We start from the raw sequence: 22,305 nt of genomic DNA, 5'->3' as shown, positions 1-22,305 counted from the left end.
TTTCACAGTCATCTACAGAAATGGTTGATGAAGAAGAGCATGAATTGCCAGAAACACGTTGAGAAGAGCCACAACAACTCAGACGGTCTACTAGGAAAGCAGACCTCTAGGTAGATCAACATATGCTCAGAAAGGCAAAGCAATTCAGGTTGAAATGACCAACTATGCTCTTATGACTACCATCATGGCTACAAAAGAGCTAGTGTACTTAGAAGATGCAGTAGACAAGCCAGGATGGCAAATTGCTATGAATGAAGAAATGGATGCTTTGTACAAGAATAATACTAGGGAATTATGCGACCTTCCACTAGGAAAGAAGGCCATAGCAAATAAATGGGTATACAAAGTGAAGTACAATCCAGATGGAAGCATTCAAAGATATAAAGCCAGACTAGCTACAAAAGGATTTGCACAATAATATGGTAGGGATTATGATGAGACTTATGCTTCGGTAGCAAAGATGGATTCCATACGGTTCTTGATATCACTAGCGACACTCAGCAGATGGAATGTGTATCAACTCGATCTCAAGAATGCATTTCTCAATGGTTACCTAGACGAGGAAGTCTACATGCAACAACCACTAGGTTATGTTGAACCAAGAAAGGAGAATCAAGTTTGCCATCTCAAGAAAAGTCTCTACGGCTTAAAGCAAGCACCCAGAATTTGGTACAATAGAATCAACAAATATTTTGATGATTTGGAATACATGAAATCCAATGCAGATCATACTCTCTACTACAAATTTCAAGGGGAAGACATTACTATTGTACTTTTGTATGTAGATGATCTGATTGTGAAAGAAAGCAAGGATAGTTGCATCAAAAAGCTAAAACAAGACTTATTTGCAAAGTTCGACATGAAAGATCTTGGACTTATGCACTATTGTCTTGGAATTAAGTTCTGGAGAGATTCAGAATGCACCTTTATGAATCAGCTCAAATATGTTGACAGTCTCCAGAAGAAGTTTCATATGGCAGATTGCAAGATTGCAGCCACTCCCATGGAACAGAGTTTGAAACTTGCAAAAGATTCAAAAAAGCCTGTAGTCAATGACAGGTTCTATAGGGCGCAGGCACCTCATCGGATCTCTTATATATATGACTATCACACAGCCATATATTTGTTATGCAGTAAGTTCACTTGCACAATTTATGGCAAATCCAAAACAGTCTCACTGGAATGCAGCCAAAAGAGTCTTGAGATACATCAGAGTTACAAGATAGTTTGGGATAGAATACAAAGGAAGTCATCCAAGGTTGCATGGATACTCTGACAATGACTATGTCGAAGATCATGAGACCAGGAGATCCACATAGGGATATGCATTTTTCCTTGGTCAAGGTGCTATATCATGGTTGTCAAACAAACAACCAACTGTTTCTTTGTCTTCGGCTGAAGCAAAATATAGAGCACTCACTACAGGTGCATGTGAGGTTATATGGCTCAAAAGACTATTGTCAGAAACATATTACTTTGATGAGTCAATGACAACAACAATATACAGTGATAATCAATCGGCTCAAGCATTAGCAAAGTATCCAATATATCACTCCAAGACAAAGCACATTGATGTCATCAGAGAGCTCTTCATCATAGAAAGAGTGTTACTTGGTGACATCACACTGCAACATTGTGATAGCAAAGAGAATGTTGCATACTTGTTGAGAAATAATGAAAATGTTAAAGTAGAATTAGAAATTGTTAATGCATAAATCGTAATGTTAATGGTAGAACAAATGAAAACGATAATGTGGAATTATAAATTCTATATTTATAAAAATGTGATGTAAGTACATGTATATGAGTGCGGAAACAAATTTAAACAATGAATAAAGAAGAACAATATGAATTGTATTCTAAATGTTTGGAAATGAAGTCATACAAATGACATTATTGTTTAAATCAAATTGTTTCGCTTTAAGTAGTCATACTTTTTTGAGCTCGGAGGGTGTCCTTTCATATTATTGTAACCGTTTGAGCTCGATGTTATGTCAATCCATGTAATGTCTTGACGTTCTAAGTTATTCGCTTCCATTCTATTTAGAGTTGATGCCAAGACCTCCACGTTGAAGTGTTTGTCAAATGGTTTGTACCTGTGGACATCATCGATCATTTTAGATGGTGGGTTAGTTTTGTGTCATTTTAGACATCTTTCAATGTCTATAGTTTGTCCAACAAATTTTTTCCATTCCGTAGACAAGTGATGCAATAGATAAAATTTGTTACCGATGTGGTATTGTTGTTTGAGATGGATGGTTCTTTATTTGTGTTTCCTGTTCATATAATTGAATAAAGGATGAGTGAAAGTTAAAGTAGTTTTAAGGCAAAATATAATTTGAAAGGATGTTCTATATTGTGGGTGGGTTTTACCTTGAGTAGTTTGCTTTTTGGCTTCTGGGAAGATTGCTGCTAATGGTCCATAGTATTTTTCTACAAATTCTGGGTCAATTTTGTATGCTATCTTATCAATGGTTATTGGCCATTTGCCCTGCTATAGATCATACACATCCCTGAATTTTTGTAATATGATGTCAGTTGCTTGCTTGTCTAGATCGGCAACTCCTCAAGTTCGACGTTGAAGGCAAAGTGCATAATTGTTATGCAAAGATTGATATTCCCTTGGTATGTTTATCAAGTATCACTTGTGCTTTTGTGTGGGGCAACAACTCATCCATGGTCTCTTGTCCATTGGCTAGCTTTTGTATAATGTGTTTTATCAATCCATTTGCAAGTTCGTTGCTCCCTGTTGGTCTATCTTGTAGAATCTACATTACTTTTGCCATTAAGGGATGGTATTGCTTGTATCTAAAGATATATTCTTGTGGTTGTATGCTTGCCACGTTTGCTCTTCTCATGTATTTATCATTGAAGAAAATCTTGCTTTCTTTATTCTGTTTTTTTAGGGCATGTTCTTCGTCTTCCTTTTTTTGTATAGCTTTTTGTTTGAACATTTGAAAAAGCTGAAAATGAGAATGAATGTATGAATAAAAATGTATATTGATGTTAAATAGACAGGTTTTCTGAGAAAAAATATCTACGCATGTATACATACCTCTTTTGTAGTAGCCATTTTTTGAAAAAGGGGGGTTTCCATTTTTCGAGCAAAAACCCCCAAGCGACGAGCGGACAAAAGGTGGGAGGATCCAAATATATAGGCTCAAGTCATTTTTGGGGAGGAAAAAAATCCAAATTATTTCAAGGAATATGTAAATAAATATGAAATATTGATAAATAGATATAGATATAAATATACCTTTATATAATATACATATATAATGTCTAAGTGGTGACTTATTTTCAACTTTCAAAAATCCTTTCTTTTTCTTTCACCATTGGTTGGATCATGAAATTTTGAGCAAATATCCTCTTTACAGTTCCTCAGGATGACCTAAGAAAAATATATAATACCTTTTTAATAGACCCTCTAAGTGTATTTTGCCAGAGGAATATCGTTTGAAGAGCTTGCCCCAACCCTATTCAGCTGGCGGAATACCCTTGGAGAGCCTACGCAGAAGGGGTCATAACTTTTGCTCCTTAGCTCAGATTGAGGAGCTGTAAAAGAGAAAAATGTTCAAAATCTCATGATCTATGCAATGGTATGCTTAAAATTACACTTTTTGTAGTTATAAAAGAGAAAAATTAAAAATTTCAAGATGTATATGAGAGTTACAACTTCTCCCTAATTCATATTATGGTAAGAAGGAGTTCGAAAGAGACCACATTTCCTTAATAGTACTTAGGTTTGGAGAATTGGGAATATTTTGAAAATCCCTCCCTTGCCTTCCCATATTTGATAATGTATCCATATTTGATAATGTATTAGAGATTAATTTATGATCAATTATAATGGCTTCAAGTATGAGGTTTCCAATATCTTCCAAGGAACATGGTATACATTGTTATATGAGAGCTTCAAATATGGGATTCCTAAAGATTAGGGAAACTCTTTTAAATTGATTGAATTACCATAATCCTCAAAAGAGACTATGTAGGGAGATATTTATAGGAGTTTCTAAAGTGTTCATTGTTTGTTCATATATAGATGATGTTCTCTAAAATGAGGGTTATAACAAAAAATAAGTAAGTATATGGTTCCATAAATGAGAAATTAAGAAAGAATTGTATATTCCTTTGAGAAATATACAAGCATGGTTGGTGTCAAAAATTATCGCTCGGACTTTTCTGCTCGTAGGTTTTTGCTCGGAAACTGTGAACATCCTTTGAAAAAGAGACACCCCTTTTGTACGATCTGCCAAAATAAATAGTGACCGAGTTATACAATGAAGGAATGTAGTATGTTTGATTGGTTTTAGAGCATAGATTTGAGATTATATGCTGAACTCTATATTTAGCCTTACAATTATTAAAAATGTTGTATCGAGTAATGGATGGCGAGAGTAATGGATGTATCAAGTAATGGATGGTGAATGGATATTACCTTTTTTAATTACATTGTGGGTATAGTATATGAGGCATGGGCACGAAGTTGGAAGGTTTTATTCTACACAAGATACGAAGATGTCGTCAACTCGTGACTCGAGACAGCATGACGTACGTCAATCTTGGAGCATTGGAAATAATGTCTTGTGGTACCAAGTCCCATTTAGGACCTTTCATGTGTGCTTCAAGTGTCTGAGTGTAATAGGCTCGCATGTGGAAGAGATGATCTGGCATGAATCTTTGTCAACATGCATGTTGTTTCATGCCACTCCAGGTTACAAATAGTTGCTATTGCCCCATTGGCACTACTCCCTACCCCTGCAACAATGAGAGTCCCAGACCCCCTTGGTGGAATACTATGAAGGTTATTGGACCAAGGTAAAGAAGAGGAAAAAGAGCAAGCAAGCTATAAGGAATCGTAGGCGATGAGCCAAATCAAAGAGAAGGTGAGAGCAAAGTGAGAGCTTGCCTCCCACACCCAAGGAGAGCAGCCTGGGAGTGCCCCCTTAGTTGTCCCTAGACACGGGAGGATGAGATCCTAGGGCGCCAACTCCCTTTAGTAAGAAAAACTATCAAAATATTGAGTATGAGATGGATTTAAAAATTTGCCATGAGTAGAAATTATTCAAATCAACATGGTTGTGTTCTACACTAAAAGAGCTTCAAATATGTCTTTACAGCTTGAAATTTGGGTAACACATGAAAAGGTTACATTAATTTTAAAGGAGATATGTTTTCATATTTTAGTATATTTTTTGTTTTACCCCTTATGAAAAATATGTACAAATTTTAAAATATTGCATATTTTTCAAGGTATATACCTTATATTTTGTGGGAGGAGGGACATGAAATTTTCATATTTTTCCTGTGCATATTTGAAATTTTTAAAGGAAATCCATGCATATTATATATGGACCTTGTCCCCCCATACCTTGGATTTTGGACGAGGGTAGTAACATATTACATCTTGAGTTGGTGCCCCAGGGATGAGACCTCCTTTGACCTTCCAATAGATCCCCCTATGACAAGGGCCTTGTTTACACAGGCATCCACGTAGTAGCAAGACACCGAAGTTACCACTGCTTCTCCATCTGCTACCTTTGCCAATCCTCCCAAGCACCCGGGGATAGGTGTCCAAAGTACTCAATTACTAGTAGCAGAGCACTAGAGTTCTCGATTCTTTTGTGATCGACTCCCCTCCTATCCACCACACTCTCTCTTGATCTCCCCCTCTGTTGCCTCCCACTTTGTCCCGATCCCCCCTCCAACTGCCACTACCCGTGTTGTAGTCACTGTCTCTACCTGCCCCCCGTTGCAGTCACTTTCTCTACTTGCCCCCGTTGCCTTCCTCATCCTTGTTGTCTCCCTCTCTGCCACCCCCTACAACAAGACCAACCACCTCTTCTATGTCCTCACACCTCTCACTCTTCCCCTCGATGCGAACCTGCTCCTCAACTCTCAGGCAAGGGAGAGCCCCTTCCCTCTAGAATGTGGCTTCTTCCTTGCACATGTAGCCTAGTTCTTCCCCAAACTCAGTCTCCTTAGTGCCAAGGGAAGGAAGCCTGTCCTCCAAGATTCCAAGCCCTAGACCCTAGCCAAAATAGCCCCTACAGATGAGAGAAATTTGGTGGCTCAGGCTTTGGAATTATATGGAAATTCTAGATGTGCATCCTTTAGATCTAGAGGTAACAGTGTTGATTTTATAGCCCTGAAAACCTGAAAAGGGGGATCCATTGGGGTGGTTGGCTCCAAATATCGCCCCTTTTGGGTCTTCCACTTTTCCTCAACAAGAAAGGAGTATTGGACCCCATTTTTGTTTGCCTGCATGATGGGAGAGCATATATATCGCATGATGGAGCAGTGGATGGGCCTCCAAGGGATAGATCTATGGCTCAACTATAGTGCTTCTGTTGCCTACCAGCTTCGCTTCATTGCAGAGAAGCTGGCTATAGGCTTCAAAATAGCAGTGATCCACTAGGGTCCAAAGGTGGAGCTCATGCACCCACCCTACTAGATGCTACAAGAGGTTGGGTGTTGAGGTCTCCTTCATGAAGAACTGGGCACAGAAGGTCAGCCTGGAGCCTATCACGTAGACACATGGATGCAGATTACTACCCTTCCAAGCCCTCTTTGCAAGCTCCCACAAATGAGCCTTGTTCACTCTTGCCTCCTCCCCACATTGAGTTGAAATGTGCAAGGGCTCCATAATCATGTACAGAGTCAGCCACAGCATCAGATACTTTGCCAGGAGTTGCAAATGGCACTGGCAGGAAAGGTAGTGGATTTTTTTTTGATACAAGAACACATGTTTTCAACATCAAACATCAATCACCACCACCACCTGCTTCAAGGGAGAGGCCTAGAGGTGTGGTCCCCCACAATAAGCCAGAGTGGAGGTGTCTGCATTTTAGTTTCTTAGGCAATGGCCCTATAGGTTTTTGATTAGGGAGAGCTTATCATGGGCCGAGCAGTTTGGATGGGTCTCTGTTGGAGATTTCAAGATTGAAATCATGAATGTGTATGTGCCTACCTATAGAGCAGCACCGCCCAGCTTTCAAGAGGTAGTTGATAGAAAGCCTATCATACATTGACTCCTAGATTATTGAAGGTGACTTCAACAACTTAGAGTTTGCAGTGGACAAGCAAGGAGAAGCTTCTTTCTCTGAGATGCCTACAATTGAGAGGAGTACTTTGAAGTAGTTAATCTTCACGACCAGTGGTGGCACAAATCCTTGGAGAGAGATGGAGTTCAGTAGGCTACTCAGAAGTCTCCACTTTTCCTCGAGGCAGAGGAGGCATGATCTTCTACTAGAGTGCCTTGATAGGTTCTATGTTGGGGATCGGGTGATGCACAAGGGGGGCTCCATGAGCATTTTAGTAGGCACTACTATGTCTGATGACTCCCTGATTATGTTGCACTTAGAGCAACCTCACCGTGGACTTTCCTAAAGGGGCTTTGCATTCTAGATGACCTACTTTAGGATGAGGAGATTCAACTGGCAATAGTTGAGATTTGGCAATAACGAAAGGATGGGCTCAAGGATGGATGGGATTCGTAGGTTTCAAATGTGATACAGAGGGATCAGCGAAGTGCTATAGTCCCATGCCCTTAGATAGAGACACACTCTATAAGGGGGGGCGAAGAGAGAGAGAGAGAGAGAGAGAGAGAGAGAGAGAGAGAGAGAGAGAGAGAGAGAGAGAGCTTTTTAACTGGGACCTCGTATCCATAGAGAGACTTAGACAGTAGGATCCAGGATCCAGGCCCAAAGTGGCTCAGGAATTAGTACGAGAGTGCACAGATTGACCTTCTGGCCACATAGGTTCGGTGATCTAAGTTCCCATACCACTACTTCAAGGCTAGATGGGTACATTAGTAGCAAGATAGGATGACTAGGTAGTTCTTTCAAACCGTTGGGTCACAATCAACCAACTTTAGCAATTGCAAGATGAGTAGGGGCAAATACACAAGACCCATTTGAGATTCTTGAGATGACAACAGATTTCTACCAACTACTATTCCAATCTGAGGAGGGGTCACCGTTGATTCTTGTAGCCTGAGAGGCAGTGTGGGACCAAGTTCCACCAGTAGTCCTACTAAGTTTGAGTAGACAGCTAGAGGCTCCATTCACATATGAGAAGCTCTAGGAGGCACCCAATTTCCCCCCACCTCAAAAGTGCCCTAGGGAGGATAGCTTGGTCCTGGCCTTCTTTCGAAACTTTTAGGAGCATATCCTCACCCCACTATGGCTAGCTTGCTGGCAAATCTTTGACTCAGCCTCTTTCCTTGGTCCTTATGTCAGGGCTGGATTAGCTTGTTAGGAGATCTTTGACTTAGCCTCTTTCCTTAATCCTTAAGTTGGGGCAGGATTTTCTTGATCTTGAAGGGGAGGGGAAAGGTAGACATTCACCAATGGTGACCGATCACCCTCTTAGATACAACATACAAGATTTTTGCCAAGGTCTTGGGCTTGCGATTGAGAACCCACCTCTCAGACATCATTCATCACATGCAGATTGGTTTTGTTTAGGAATGCAATATCCTGGACAACATCTTCACCTTCTAGAAGGTGGAGGATTGGTGGGCTCAAGTGGAGTCACAGCCTCTTGCCATCCTTCTCCTCAATTCAAGAAGGGTTATGATAGGGTGGAGTAATCCTTCTTGGAGGGGACTATGCACAAACTAGGCTTCTCAAACATGTGGCTCAGGGGAGTCTCAACTCTTTATGTAGGGAGCTCTAGTCAGGTGCTTATAAGAGGCCACATAAGCAAGGCCATTTCTCTCTCTCGGTTGGTATAACAAGGTTTTCCCTTCACCTCCTTTCTTTTTCTTTTCATCGTTGAGGTGCTAGGTTACTTCTTGTGCTCTTAGGCCGCAGACTTGATCAAGATGAGGCTTCTAATCAGGCAAGAGGAGCTACTAGATTTAGAGCTCGTAGATGATAGGTCCCTCTATGTGAGGGCTCACTTTGAGATAGCGGCCAGGGGTGCCTTGGCTATCCATTGCAAGGCCTCAAGCACTTGGATCAATTGGACCAAATGTATTGGCTTCTTCACAAGGATAGACGAGGCCTTAAGAACTCGAATCAATTGGATCAAATGTATTGGCTTCTTCACAAGGATAGAGGAGGCCCAGGAGATCTGAGCGTGGGGGCTACCTTTGGCTTTTGATGGGATTCCACGGTGGTGTAGACAACAAGATGCCTTGGATGCAAGGTAGATATTGACATTTCAGCAAAGCAACCGATTGTCCAGATTCTCAAGATAGAGTGGTGAAAGCTTCTATATTAGAGCTTAGCCAAACTCTCCAGCAGGTAGAGCTTTAGTGGCCAATCATGTCCTTCTTGTCATACATAGCCTCCTACCGTTGCTTTCACAGGGGTTGCATGTGGCAACTCCCTAGCACCTTAGGTGCTTGGCGTGTAACTTTTTATGGGCCAATTAGGCACGAGGTGGCTTGGGCATCATTGATTCAGAGATCTAGTGCAGAGCCCTCCTAGGCAAGCTGGTGGTGCATGGTCTCACTCGTGGTATAGAACCCTAAAGCTCCTCTTGTAGAGATGGCTTCTCAAGAATAGCCCACACACTAGTGGAGGGTGATAGTAGTCCCATCTTTGGAAATTTTGTGAGGCCCCTCTTACGAGGAAAGGCTCCCCAAGCACTGATGTAGAGCCTCCATAGGGTGTAGTAGAGACTAGCAGGAGGAGTCATTTGAGTTTGATGTAGATGCAGGGAGGATCTCGAGTGGCAACCCTTATCTAGCACTTGGAGATTCGAGATCATCATGGTCTCATGCTAGGAAAATGAACTCACATCGGGTAGGCTCAATGGGAAAGTGGTTCTACCAACTCCTTGGGACTTAGAGTAGGCTCCCCTCAGAGGCAAAGGCGATGTTGGGAGCCATCTCTCATCTTTGAGGGGCAAGACAATCGATGGGAGAGATCGAGATGTAGCCATCCTTGAGTCGTGGTGGGTAGTATCTCAAAGTTGGGCGGACATACAATGGCTAGGTCAGTTCTCCAGGATGGGGATACCTCTAAGGATTATGATCAAGAGAGGCACAGACCAAGCTAGTTTTGACAAAGTAGGGCTAGGAGGGCTCCTCCAGTCACTAGCCGAGGGAGACCTATAGATGGATGGGAACTTGGATTCCTTTCATTGGAAGATGATCGGGCCATTTGGGCAAGGAGTGGTTCATAGACCCTCCTAGCATATATCGGACCAAGATGCACATCGATGGCACCTCTAGCCTACGGAGGGCTAGCCCTCGCAAGGACCTAAGGAAGTGGTTTTGGACATCTAAAGTAGCCCACACAGAGCGAGTGGTGCCTTCTTCTCCTACATCACACTGATAGGATAATGGCTCTAGGTGGAGACACCAGCATAGATGAGGTGGCCTTCTTCTCCTACATGACATGGATAGAATGGTGGCTCTAGATGGAGAGAATAGTGTGGATGATGTGGCCTTCTTCTCTTAACACATATAGGATGGTGGCTCTAGATGGAGGCAGTAGTGTGGACTAACGAGAGAGACAGAGAGAGAGAGAGAGAGAGAGAGAGAGAGAGACTTTTAACCCCCACAACCTCCCACTTAAACGACAATGTGCCTTTAAGGGAGAACAACCAGTGAGCATACTATCCAATGCCCATCAATACACAACAATACTCAAACCGCTGACTAGGTAGACTCTTCGTCAGCATATCTGCAGGGTTATCATCTGTATGAACCTTGATAAGCTCTATGCGCTTGTCCTCAAGTACCTCCCTAATGAAATGGTACCTGACCTCAATGTGTTTGGTCTTTGCATGAAAGACCGGATTCCATGCTAGTTGAATAGCACTCATGGAATCACTATGCAATGTCGGTACACCTATATGAATCCCCAAATCTTCCACTAGCCGATCAAGCCATATAACCTTCTTGCAACCCTCTGTGGGTGCAACATACTCAACCTAACATACTCAGCCTCTGTGGTAGACAAAGGAATGCACTTCTGTGCGCGAGACATCCATGACACTACACCACCTGCAAAGGTGAACACATAACCAGATGTGGATCTCCTACTATCCACATGCCCTACATAGTCTGAATCTATGTACCCAAGTACATGCATATCTCCTCTACCAAAGCAAATGCACATCTCCTTGGTACCCTTCATGTACCTCATGATGCACTTAACTGCCTCCTAATGCCTCTTTCCTGGATTAGCCATATATTGGCTAACAACTCCCACTGCAAATGCAATGTCTGGTCTAGTAGCTATCATAGCATACATAAGACTCCCAACCGCTGATGCATAAGGAACCTTGGCCATCATGGCCCTCTCCTCATCTGATTTGGGACTATCTGTATGACTCAGTTTCACATATGGAGGCAATGGAGTACTCACTGCCTCCACCCCCTCCATATTGAAACATTGCAATACTTCTGTAACATACTTCTGTGAAAGCCAAAGGAGTTTCCTACTCCGATCATGCGTGATGCGCATATCAAGAATATGACCTGCAAGTCCCAAATCCTTCATATCAAAGGCCTCATGCAACTTGGCCTTTAATGCATCTAGCTCATAAGTATTCTTGCTAGCCAATAGCATATCATCCACATATAGTGCCAGGAGTATTAGGCTATTATCCTTAGCCCTTTTGGTGTAGAGACAGTGATCAATTTCACTCCTTCTAAAACTCTGGGATCAAATGAAAGCATCAAACTTCTGATACCATTCTCTAGGCGCTTGCTTAAGACCATAGAGACTCTTCTTTAGCTTGCAAACTAAATGCTCTTTGCCCTTTTCTTCAAAGCCTTCCGGTTGCACCATGTAAATTTCCTCATGCAGATCCCTATGCAAGAAAGCTGTCTTGACATCCATCTGCATAAGCTCCATATCCTCTGCTGCCACTAGTCCAAGCATGCATCTAAGTGTGGTCATCTTCACAACCGGAGAGAATATCTCATCAAAGTCCACACCCTTCTCTTGCTTGGACCCTTTAGCAACCAAATGGGCCTTGTACCTAGGCACATCATCACCTGTGACCTTCATCTTATAGACCCATTTACATGGCAAAGCTTTCTTTCCATGTGGCAAAGAAACCAAGTCCCAAGTCTTATGCTTCATAAGAGAACTCATCTCTGATTGCATAGCATACTCCCACTTGCGTTGATCCTCGCGCATCGTAGCCTCTCTGTAGCAAGAAGGCTCCCCACAATTAGTAAGCATCACATAGTCTACCCCTGGAACAAACCTATCAGGCGGTCTAGACACTCTAGATGATCTTCTCAAGGGCATTTCAGCTTGCTATCCCACCTGCATATCAGCCACATTTGGCTCATCATTTCCACCAATAGATGATCCATCATCTACCCTTGATTGTATACCTATGGGAGTACTTGGTGGTACCATTTCTTGTACATTTGGTGCATGGACAGCTTGCTGCCTATCAACATATGTAGGTGGATTCACATCCCGGAAAGTGATTCTCCTCATTTCCATATCCCTCATGGGCGCCTTATGCATCTTCTTTTCATTAAAGACTACATCATGGCTGCGCATGATCTTCTTTGCTTCTGGATCCTAGAGACGATAGCCCATCTCTCCATTTTCACCATAACCCAGAAAGATGCATTTCCTAAACTTAGGATCTAGCTTCTTTCGAAGCTCTTTTGGCACATGTGCATATGCCTCACACCCAAATATATGCAAATGAGAGTAAGAGGGCTTCTTGCCACTCCATGCCTCTTTAGGATTACCACCATCCAAACTCTTCTAGATAACCTATTAATCACATGCATTGCAGTCTTCATTACCTCAGCCCAAAAACCACCAGAAAGACTTGCATTAGAAAGCATGCATTGCAACCTTTCTTGAATGGTACAGTTTATCTTTTCTGCAACTGGATTTTACTGTGGAGTACGAGGGGATGTGAGCTCCCTCCTAATCGTACGTCTATCACAGAAATGCTGAAAGTCATAAGAGAGATACTCTCCACCATTGTCAGTCCGTAGGCATTTAAGCGTTCTACCTAACTGATTCTCAACCAAGGCCAACCATTTCTGAAATACCTAGAACACATCACTCTTCCGAGCTATAGCATATGCCCACACTTTCCTAGTTGCATCATCAATGAATGTCACATAGTATTCAGCCCCGCCTAATGACCGTGTAGGCATGGGACCACATACGTCTGAATGCACCAAATCAAGCTTTTTAAACTCTTTCTTTCCCCCTTCTTTTATGGGCTGATTTAGTCTGCTTCCCATAGAGACACTGCTCACAAAATTCAAAATCAGAGAAACTCAAATGTGGTACATAACCCAAACGGCATAAGAGTTTCATCCCATTTTGGCTCATATGGCCCAACTTGCAATGCCATAAAGAAGTGCTTGGCTACTTGGTTATTGTAACAACATGATCAAACACCCCTGATACATGTAAGGGATACAAAGTCCCACACTTGGCATCCCTGGCCAAAAGCATAGAGCCCTTCTGAATTTTTCAACTCCGAGAACTAAAGATGGTCTGAAAACCAGCATCATCTAGCTGACCCGTTGAAATGAGACTCTTGGTCAGCTTAGGCACATGTCTCACATTTTTCAAAATAAATGCAGACCCATTTGCAAAAGAAAACTGTATGTCACCTACTCCCACTATGTCACATGCATAGTCATTTCCAAGATGCACACAACTTGTCTTTCCACTGTCATAAGTGGAGAACCATTCCCTATGGGAAGTAGCATGGAATGAAGCACAAGAATCTAAAATCCAATCCTGGTAATATGCATCATCTGAAGTGGTAAGCAACTCTGCAAATAAACTAGACATGAAGAGAATGTCATTGTCACTATCATGTGTGACTGCATTGATCTCCTCGATCTTCACTTTTCCTTTGTCCTCCCTTGGACTCTCTTCCTTCTAGTTGCACCCCAATTTGCATTCTTTCCTTTTGCTCTCTTTTAAGCTTGTAGCAATACTTTTTCATGTGGCCCTTCTTGCCACAATAGTGACACTCAATGTTCCGTGCCCTGGACTTGCTACAGGACTTTCCTCTTTCTTGAAACTTCCCCCTGGACTGTGATCTGTCCCTTTGCACATTTAAGGCTGCATCATGCTTGTTGCCTTCCATTGACTTCCATCTAATCTCCTTGGCCAACAAGCTACCAACCACATCATCAAAGTTCAATACTCCATCAGGTGCAGAGTTACTGATAGCAGTACGGAAAGTATCCCATGAGGATGGTAATGAGCATAAGAGAAATATTGCCCGCATTTCCGCATCGAAATTCAGCTTTTGAGCTTGAAGCTAACTGCAAAGGAAGATAGCACTCATTAGTATGACAAGGATAAAAATTACAGCATGATTGTGCAAGGAGTTGTGGAGTCCAGCATGAGTTTCATGGACGTAAACATGAGATGGCCAGGCTCTTGTAATGACAAACAGGTGATTTGGAACAAAGATTTCTATCGCAAGTGTCAAGGTGGAGAGCGATTGGCATGTCTTGGAGAGGAGAGAGGGATCCATAGCTTTAGGAAGGACATAGAGATGGAGCTTTTCCATTACTTCCTTGGTTGATGATCCCCTTTCGATGTGATCCCCAGAGCTTAAAGGTTACAACTACAATGTGCCATCCACTTGCATTGTTTGTTGAGAGAACTTTTGGACGATTGAAGGCTGCATGGGGTATCCTTGTTTGACCCATAAAGAATCCAAATTTGCACCATCTTCCATGAATTATCCATGCATGTTGTATCTTACACAACATGGGCCTTGACTATGATGACAGTATGGATGATGATGAGGACATTAACACAAATCATGGCTTGATTGAGAACCATGTGGCCGGGTATGGTGGGGAGGAGGACATGTCAGAGGCAATAGAACTAAGAGACACAATGGTGCAATATTTGAGGACGTTGGATCCAAATCGTTGATTTATCATGTTGTAGAGTCTTTGCAACTTTGAAGTAGAGCCTTTGCAACTTTGGGTTTTGAAATTAGGAATTTAACATCTCACTTTTTAATTTTTCTTTCTTGTTTTTTATAACTTTCCCTATTTTTCCTAACAAAAGTTTTAAGGCTGCATTAAGCTTGAATTCAAGGATGTCGTGCTTAAATTATTTGGAATGTATTTATGGTTTTAATTAATTGGGAAGGGGGGGTTTTGGGAGGGGGGGGTTAATTTATTGGAAATAGGGGGTTTTGGGAGGGGGATGAATGTATGTGATGGTTTTTATTTATTTGAAAGGGGAGGGGCGGGTTTAATGTTAATTGAAAGGAGGGGGGAGGCCCAACTTCCAAGTCAAATGGCGGGTGATTGCAAGGTGGTGCGCATGCAAATCCGGTTGCACCGTCTGCAATCGAGATCCTCTATCTCGCGACTCGATCAGCCAGAGATGCAAGGATGCGAATCCACTCGCAGAGCCCGTTCGCCGACTCAACTTTCTCCCTAGCGTCCAGTGCGACGTGGGGAGCTCCTCTTAGACGTGTGTTACAAACTCCACCAATTTTTTGAACACAGACACGTGTGATAGATTTGGCGAAAATTACCAACAACTAATAGACTACATGGAACAACGAATGAGATAAGACACAAACAATGTGATGTTGTTGAATGTAAGAGCAACTTCAAGGTATAGAGGGTTTATTGCTATCCATGCAAAGGCTGCAGTGCGACGATGCACGGTAGGCAACGAGCTATGAGAATAAGTGATGCGATAGGTGATACATGACACACGATAGTGTTGCACAGTTGGATAAAGTTTGTCCTATAAGAAAACTATGGGTGCATCGGGAACCAAAGCACACATACTAGTGCAAAACAACTAATGCACATGAGCAACGATGGTTGGTATGAACACAGGCAACGAGAGAACGATAGTGGTAACATAAAATGCTCAAAGGCGATGATGATAAAAAGCGCAGGGGCGAAGTTTGGTGCATCGCTTGAGGGGCATGCAATCCTTGCATGCGTCGGTATGATAGGATAACATGTGAGGTTGTAGACGTGTGCATTACGCTATGACACTCAACAAGTTGGCTCAAGAACTAGAGTTAGAGAGCAATGGTTGGTACAAGCAGAATGATGATAATTAGAGCTCGAAACAATGACAGACTTCGCAGTAGCACGAGAAGACCCACGAGAAGTGCACCAACATGATGTAAGTAAAGATGGCACTACTCTCCCCAAGATCCTCCACGTGAGGTATCCTACAAGGTGCTAACGATGGAAGCTCCCTGTGCGAAAATCTTGGAACTCTACAATTGAATACTTTGAACTAAAATAACTTGAGCTAGGAACTTGGAAGCTCATATGAAATGGTAGAAAGAGAAAAAGTGTAGCTTTCTCCCTAAGCTACAAGATGAGCACAAGTAAGCGTGCAACCAAAGCAAGATTAACCGCGGGCTTCTAATACCATGTTGAGGAAGTAGGGGAGCACATGAAATGTTAACTATACACTTAATGTATTAAAAACATAATGAAGGTGTAGGAGTTGCATGCCAATTGTTGCTGGTGTGAGCACAATGAGACATGAGACCCAAAATGATGACCAACTTTGAGGTGCAAAGTGAACGCACATCTTGGAGCGGAGTGAGCACAAGAAGATTCGCAAGCATGCTAACGTGTTCTTGATATTTCTGAGCTCGATTCCTAAGGATTCTCCACGAGGAATCATACAAGGTGCTAGCCATGAAAGCTCCCTCCCAACTGTTTTATCAAATTATCAAAATTGATGGAAGTCTAGAAGCTCTACAACTAAATGCTTCGACCTAAAATAACTTGAGGTAGGAAGCTCAGATGAAGAAGCAAAAGTGTAGCTCTCTCCCCAATCAACAAGATGAGCACAAGGATGCAACTGAGGAACCATAAGCTCTAATACCATGTCCAAGAAGTAGCCTTAAGAATCATCTCACCCATGAAACAAAAAACAATTCTCACTGACACATCCACAGCAAGATAACAATTAGCAGAATTGTCTCTAATACTAAAGTCCAGATTGCCGAACAAACGACCGATGTGATTACCAAGGGGACACTTGTACGTTAAGCCAAAAGTATCCATTTTTACCAAAAGTACGGAGGAGGGAGCAAGGCATTTGCGTTGCAAGGATGAGAGCATGCTAGAATACATTAATAGTGTAAGCAAGCATGGACACCAAGAGATCAAGCACATATATACACAAGTGAACTGAACACTGAGCCCCAAAGAGTGAGTTTATGCATTAAGAGAGATTTATAAATGTTCCTGTGTTCAATCTCTCACCGACACAAAGTATAAATGTATATGGAATTTCTCTCTCCGACCTAATGTGTGGATGTGTATGGATTTTCTCTGTTCGACAAAAAGTGAATAGAGTTTCTCTCTTTGACACAAAGTGTGGATGTGTCTCTCTCTCTCTCTCTACATCTAAAGAGTACTTGGCTATCTCCATCCTATTAGAACCTACTTTCAAGCTCAATATATTACAACCAAAACTTTGCCGCTACTCCACGTACAATGATCTCATATTGGCTTTGATTGTGCTTTTGACCCTTGTTGCCACAGGGTTAATGCTGTGGACTGCCAAGAACCACATGAAACCTCAGGTTGAACAGATGAAGGTACAACATGGACAATCCTAAGACATGCCATCATACTCTTTTATTCCAAAAACACTAGTGAGACTATGGATGGATAATCCACACTCCCAAAGGCTTGGGGGAGGGCAGTCTCGCTTCTCTCAGGCTGCATCTTTGTAATTGCAGTGATTCATGTGGAAAAACATTGTGCTATGTTCAGGGTTCTTTTCATTTCTTTGACCACCATTTAGCCCTTTGTAGCTTCTATCCAACAAGCCATGTATTACCGTCTTGACAGAATCCACTGCCTTCATATTTTCAGCAATGTCTTTGGACTTACCGCAACAATCCTAGTGGAAGAAATGAAATCTGTCATTTGAAGCTGCTGTACCCCTCTAGCTTTGAAACATTCCAAATTCCAAACATCCTTACCAATGAACTACATTCACAATTACTTTTCCTTCCAAGTTCTCCTACATGTATGTATTCCATATAATCAAAATAATTATGCAAGCAATACATAGCCTTATAAAGCTGCTCGCAATAGTCAGATACATCACTACACTTTTTAAAATAAAATGTTTATGATTCCAAATGAGCTCGTTTTCGAGGGGGCTTTGATAAAGAAGAATCAACAGTTATTGTCTGAGATTTTATGGCTGCACCCTCACTTGGGCTCAAAGTGTCACCACCATGGCCATCTTCTGGAGGGCTTCCAGCTGCAGAAGGGGTTTCATCTGCTGCACCATCTGTATCAGAACCCTGTTTTTGACTCCCATCTGGAGTAGGAGCACCACTAGGGTTTGTAGCCACAAAAACATCTGTGTCCATTGCTGTTCCATCATCCAGGTCCTGAGGCCCAGTGGCATCGTCAAGCACTCCTACACGACCATTCCCCTAAAAAGACATGATATTGGTCAGCTTTCTTGAGAATAGCAATATCAACAAAAATTTGATCATAAAAAAAACAATAAGATGTGAAAATACGGTAACAGCAATAGTAGAAAACGACACTGTGCTGACTGCGTACTGGAATGATTACAACATTTGCTAGCTCTAACAAAACAACGCTTACCATCTGTATATCATCTGCCTGCAAATGTCTTCCCTTGATGTCTTCCTCTTTTTTTAAAGCCCTTTGTTTGGATCTTTCAGCACCCTTGCCATGAAACCTGGCACGCACTTCAGGTGGAAGCAACTCTGGAGGGACTACACCCTCAATCCCATGCTCTGTAAACTGCAGTCAAATATTGTCATAGTTAGGCCAACACTTTGGAAAAACAGCATTTATGCCCATAATCATTTGGATAGTTGACACCAGGCTGACTTGTGTAGCCGATGTACATTGTCCTAGTCTATTTGTAGAATTCAGATCTAGGATCTGACTCTAATTACACTCAGGTGCGTAGGTCTCCTATAGCACAATAATAATCTTTTACATGCAGCACTACACTTTCACACAATGCTATGCATAACTCTAGGACATAATCTATGGATGAAGTTCAGGATTTCCTACAAAACCAGCTGTTTCTTTGTTTTTCAGAGTGGGCCATCCATTTCATCTTTCTCCAATATTGTGTTTTTTCACTCCCCCAAACGTCGAGAGTGTTGGGATATCTCAAGGTGTATGCCTCAGGCACACCTTGGTTTCTATGTGTGAGTGCTAGAGGCACAGTTAGGTGCCCACAAGCACAGTTAGGTGGTGGAGAGCCACATAGGATGATTGAGAGAATCTAGGAGCAGATTGAGGAGATGATAGTGGAGCTCTGAAAACATCAGTGATGTCAGTGAGCATGTATGAGGTGCCTACTTAAGGACCTCACTCTTCTTCATTCCAAAATGCAAGTAATGCAAGTCTTCTGAGTTTGTGTCCACTCTTTCCTTTCCTTTCAGTTTACCAACATGGTATCAGAGCCCTTTGATCCCCCTTGAGCCCATTTCTGCCACATCATCATCTTCTTCTTCACCATCTCTCCCTCTTCTTCCCAAAGTTTGCTTAAGCTTGTTCTGTTGGGGTAAAGGCACATTGCCACCCTTTTATTAAAGATATGACACCTATGACTGTCTTAAGACAGTCATAGGGTGAAAAACCTAATCCTAATAAAACCTATGAGTTTGTGGTGTGGCTCAACACTTCACACCCACATCTTTTGTGTCTCCCCTCTCTCTCACTCTCTCCCTGTTGTTCCACTCCCTCACTCTTTCCCTCTCAACTGGTATCAGAGCCTTCACCTCTCCCTCTCCCTCTCCACTCCTGTCTACCTCTCCCTCTACCCCTCCCTATCCCCTCGGGCCTCGTGCCCTCAGCAGCGGCAGCAGCGAGCTCACAGCGGGGCAGCGCAGCGGGTAGAGCAGGCAGCGGGTGCGGGTAGAGCTGGGCAGCGCACCGGCAGCGCACGCGGGTAGAGCAGGGAAGCGCGCGAAAGCGCGCGCGGGCAGCAGCAGGGCATTGAGCAAGGCGGCGCGCAGGCGCGCGTGCAGGCAGCGCGGGGGGAGCTCGCATACGGACTCCGTACCGCCGTCCGTACACCGTACAGGCGACCGTACTGTACGGACGCCGCCGTACGGTCGTTGCGTCAGATCGCGTCAGAAAGGGAAGAGAGGTACAGTTCGTTTTCTGGTTTTGGGATTTGTACCCTGCACAGGTACAGTAGGTACAGCTGGTACAGCAGGTACAGCAGGCATTTTTCTTTTGGGGGAAGAAGAAAAAGAGAGAGCACTCTGCTCTACATTCCCGCTTGTTCAATTCTCACAACTGTGTGTAGAAGGTACAGCAAGTACCCTCGTGTCCCTCGTGCTTGAGGTGACTAGTACCACAGTGTGTGGTGGTTGCACAGTTATGTTGTTTCGGGAAGGTCAAATGCCTTGATTTTGCAGAGGGCTTTTATGCTTTTGCTGAGTGCAAATCTCAGTTTTTGGGTGACATTTTCAAAGGGCTTTTGCCTGGAAGCTTATGCAGTGTATGCCTTGAGGCAGTGTGGAGCCATATACCTGCTGATGACTCCCACCGCAAAAGCAATATCCGGACAAGTGGCAACCATGGCATACATCAAAGAACCAATTGCAGATGCATACGGAACCTTGGCCATTTCAGCCTTATCATCATCTGATCTGGGGCTGTCCTTACTGCTGAGTTTTAAATGTGGAGGCAACGGGATACTAATAGACTTCCCCCCTTCCATTTTAAACCTCTGCAGTACTTTGTCAATGTACTCCTTCTGTGACAGAAACAAAAGTCCCTTGGACCTGTCACGAGTAATCCGCATGCCAAGAATATGGTTTGCATCACCCAAGTCTTTCATGTCAAAAAACTTATGCAGTTGTTTCTTCAAAGCACTAATCTCCTTCTGAGATTTACTGGCAATCAGCATGTCATCCACATATAGAATGAGTAGCATCAAACTGCCATCCTTTGCCCGTTTGGTGTACAAGCAATGATCGGTCTCACACCTATGATACCCTTGGGACTGCATGAAGGCATCAAACTTCTTGTACCATTCTCTTGGTGCCTGCTCGAGTCCATACAAGCTCCTCTTGAGCTTACACACAAGCTGCTCTTTCCCTTTAACAGCATATCCCTCTGGCTGACTCATATAGATCTCATCATGGAGATCTCCGTGAAGAAAAGCAGTCTTCACATCCATCTGACATAAATCCATGTCCTCATGAGCAACAAGAGCTAACACTGCTCTCAAAGTAGTCATCTTGACTACAGGGGAAAAGATCTCATCAAAGTCAATGCCCTTCTCCTGCTTAAATCCCTTGGCAACCAATCTAGCCTTATACCTCGGTAAAGCATTTGAATCCACTTTGACTTTGTAAACCCACTTGCATGGCAAAACTTTTCTGCCTGCAGGTAGCTGCACCAAGTCCCATGTATCATTTTGAAGTAGGGAGTCCATTTCAGATTGCATGGCTTTCTCCCACTTCCTTTTCTCTGTTCTTCCCATAGCTTCCTTGAAGCTGGAAGGCTCACCACAATCTGTCAGCATGATAAAATCAGCCACATTATTGGCTCCTGGAACAAACCTGTCAGAAGCCGTTGTACACGGGTGCTCCTCCTAACAAAATGTTCTAGATTAGGCTGCTGTCTAGCCTGTTCGTCATGCATGACGGGTGGCTGTACCACCATATTTGGCTGTTCTACAGCCCCATTTGCTGGCATATCCAGTGGTGCATCATTGGCAAAATTATCTGGCTGATTTTCAGCCTGTATACCCTCTGGAACAGGGTTATCTATAGCAGCCTGCTGCTGCATATTGATGGGCATTCTTTGCTGTCCGACATCATCATAAACAACCCTCCTGTATTCCACAGGTTGCACGGGTTCTTTGTGTACACTATCCTCTTTAAAGATGACATCATTGCTGCGTATAATCTTCCGTTTAACGGGATCCCATAACCTGTACCCCATTTCACCTTCGTCACCATAACCCATAAAGATGCATCTTAAAGACTTTGGCTCCAGTTTGGTGCGCAGTTCTTTGCGTATATGAGCAAAGCACTCCCAGTGTATTCAAAGAACTGCGCACCAAACTGGAGCCAAAGTCTTCCAGATGCATCTTTATGGGTTATGGTGACGAAGGTGAAATGGGGTACAGGTTATGGGATCCCGTTAAACGGAAGATTATACGCAGCAATGATGTCATCTTTAAAGAGGATAGTGTACACAAAGAACCCGTGCAACCTGTGGAATACAGGAGGGTTGTTTATGATGATGTCGGACAGCAAAGAATGCCCATCAATATGCAGCAGCAGGCTGCTGTAGATAACCCTGTTCCAGAGGGTATACAGGCTGAAAATCAGCCAGATAAT

General features: G+C 42.9%; 1 protein-coding gene across 2 annotated transcripts in view; it reads right to left on the bottom strand.

Moving 5' to 3' along the window:
• Positions 1-17,455: 17,455 nt before the first annotated feature.
• The window catches only part of THO1 (nuclear matrix protein-like protein), a 113,512-nt gene continuing 108,662 nt past the window's right edge, over positions 17,456-22,305 (bottom strand). Inside the window, exons 20-21 of one of the 2 annotated variants that reach the window (XM_087387440.1) lie at positions 18,566-18,727; positions 17,456-18,387 (exon numbers count right to left, since the gene is read on the bottom strand). In XM_087387440.1, the coding sequence (XP_087243566.1) occupies positions 18,073-18,387; positions 18,566-18,727 (477 nt within the window). In that variant the 3' untranslated portion in view covers positions 17,456-18,072. The remainder of the gene's footprint in view (positions 18,388-18,565; positions 18,728-22,305) is intronic. The other variant, XM_087387439.1, reaches the window with a different exon arrangement.

This window comes from Dipteris shenzhenensis, chromosome 16, assembly GCF_047967505.1.
Source record: "Dipteris shenzhenensis isolate YYH24624 ecotype China chromosome 16, Dip_SZ_1.0, whole genome shotgun sequence".
In the NCBI taxonomy this organism is placed as follows: Eukaryota; Viridiplantae; Streptophyta; class Polypodiopsida; order Gleicheniales; family Dipteridaceae; genus Dipteris; species Dipteris shenzhenensis.
This window is presented reverse-complemented; position numbering and strand designations above follow the sequence as displayed.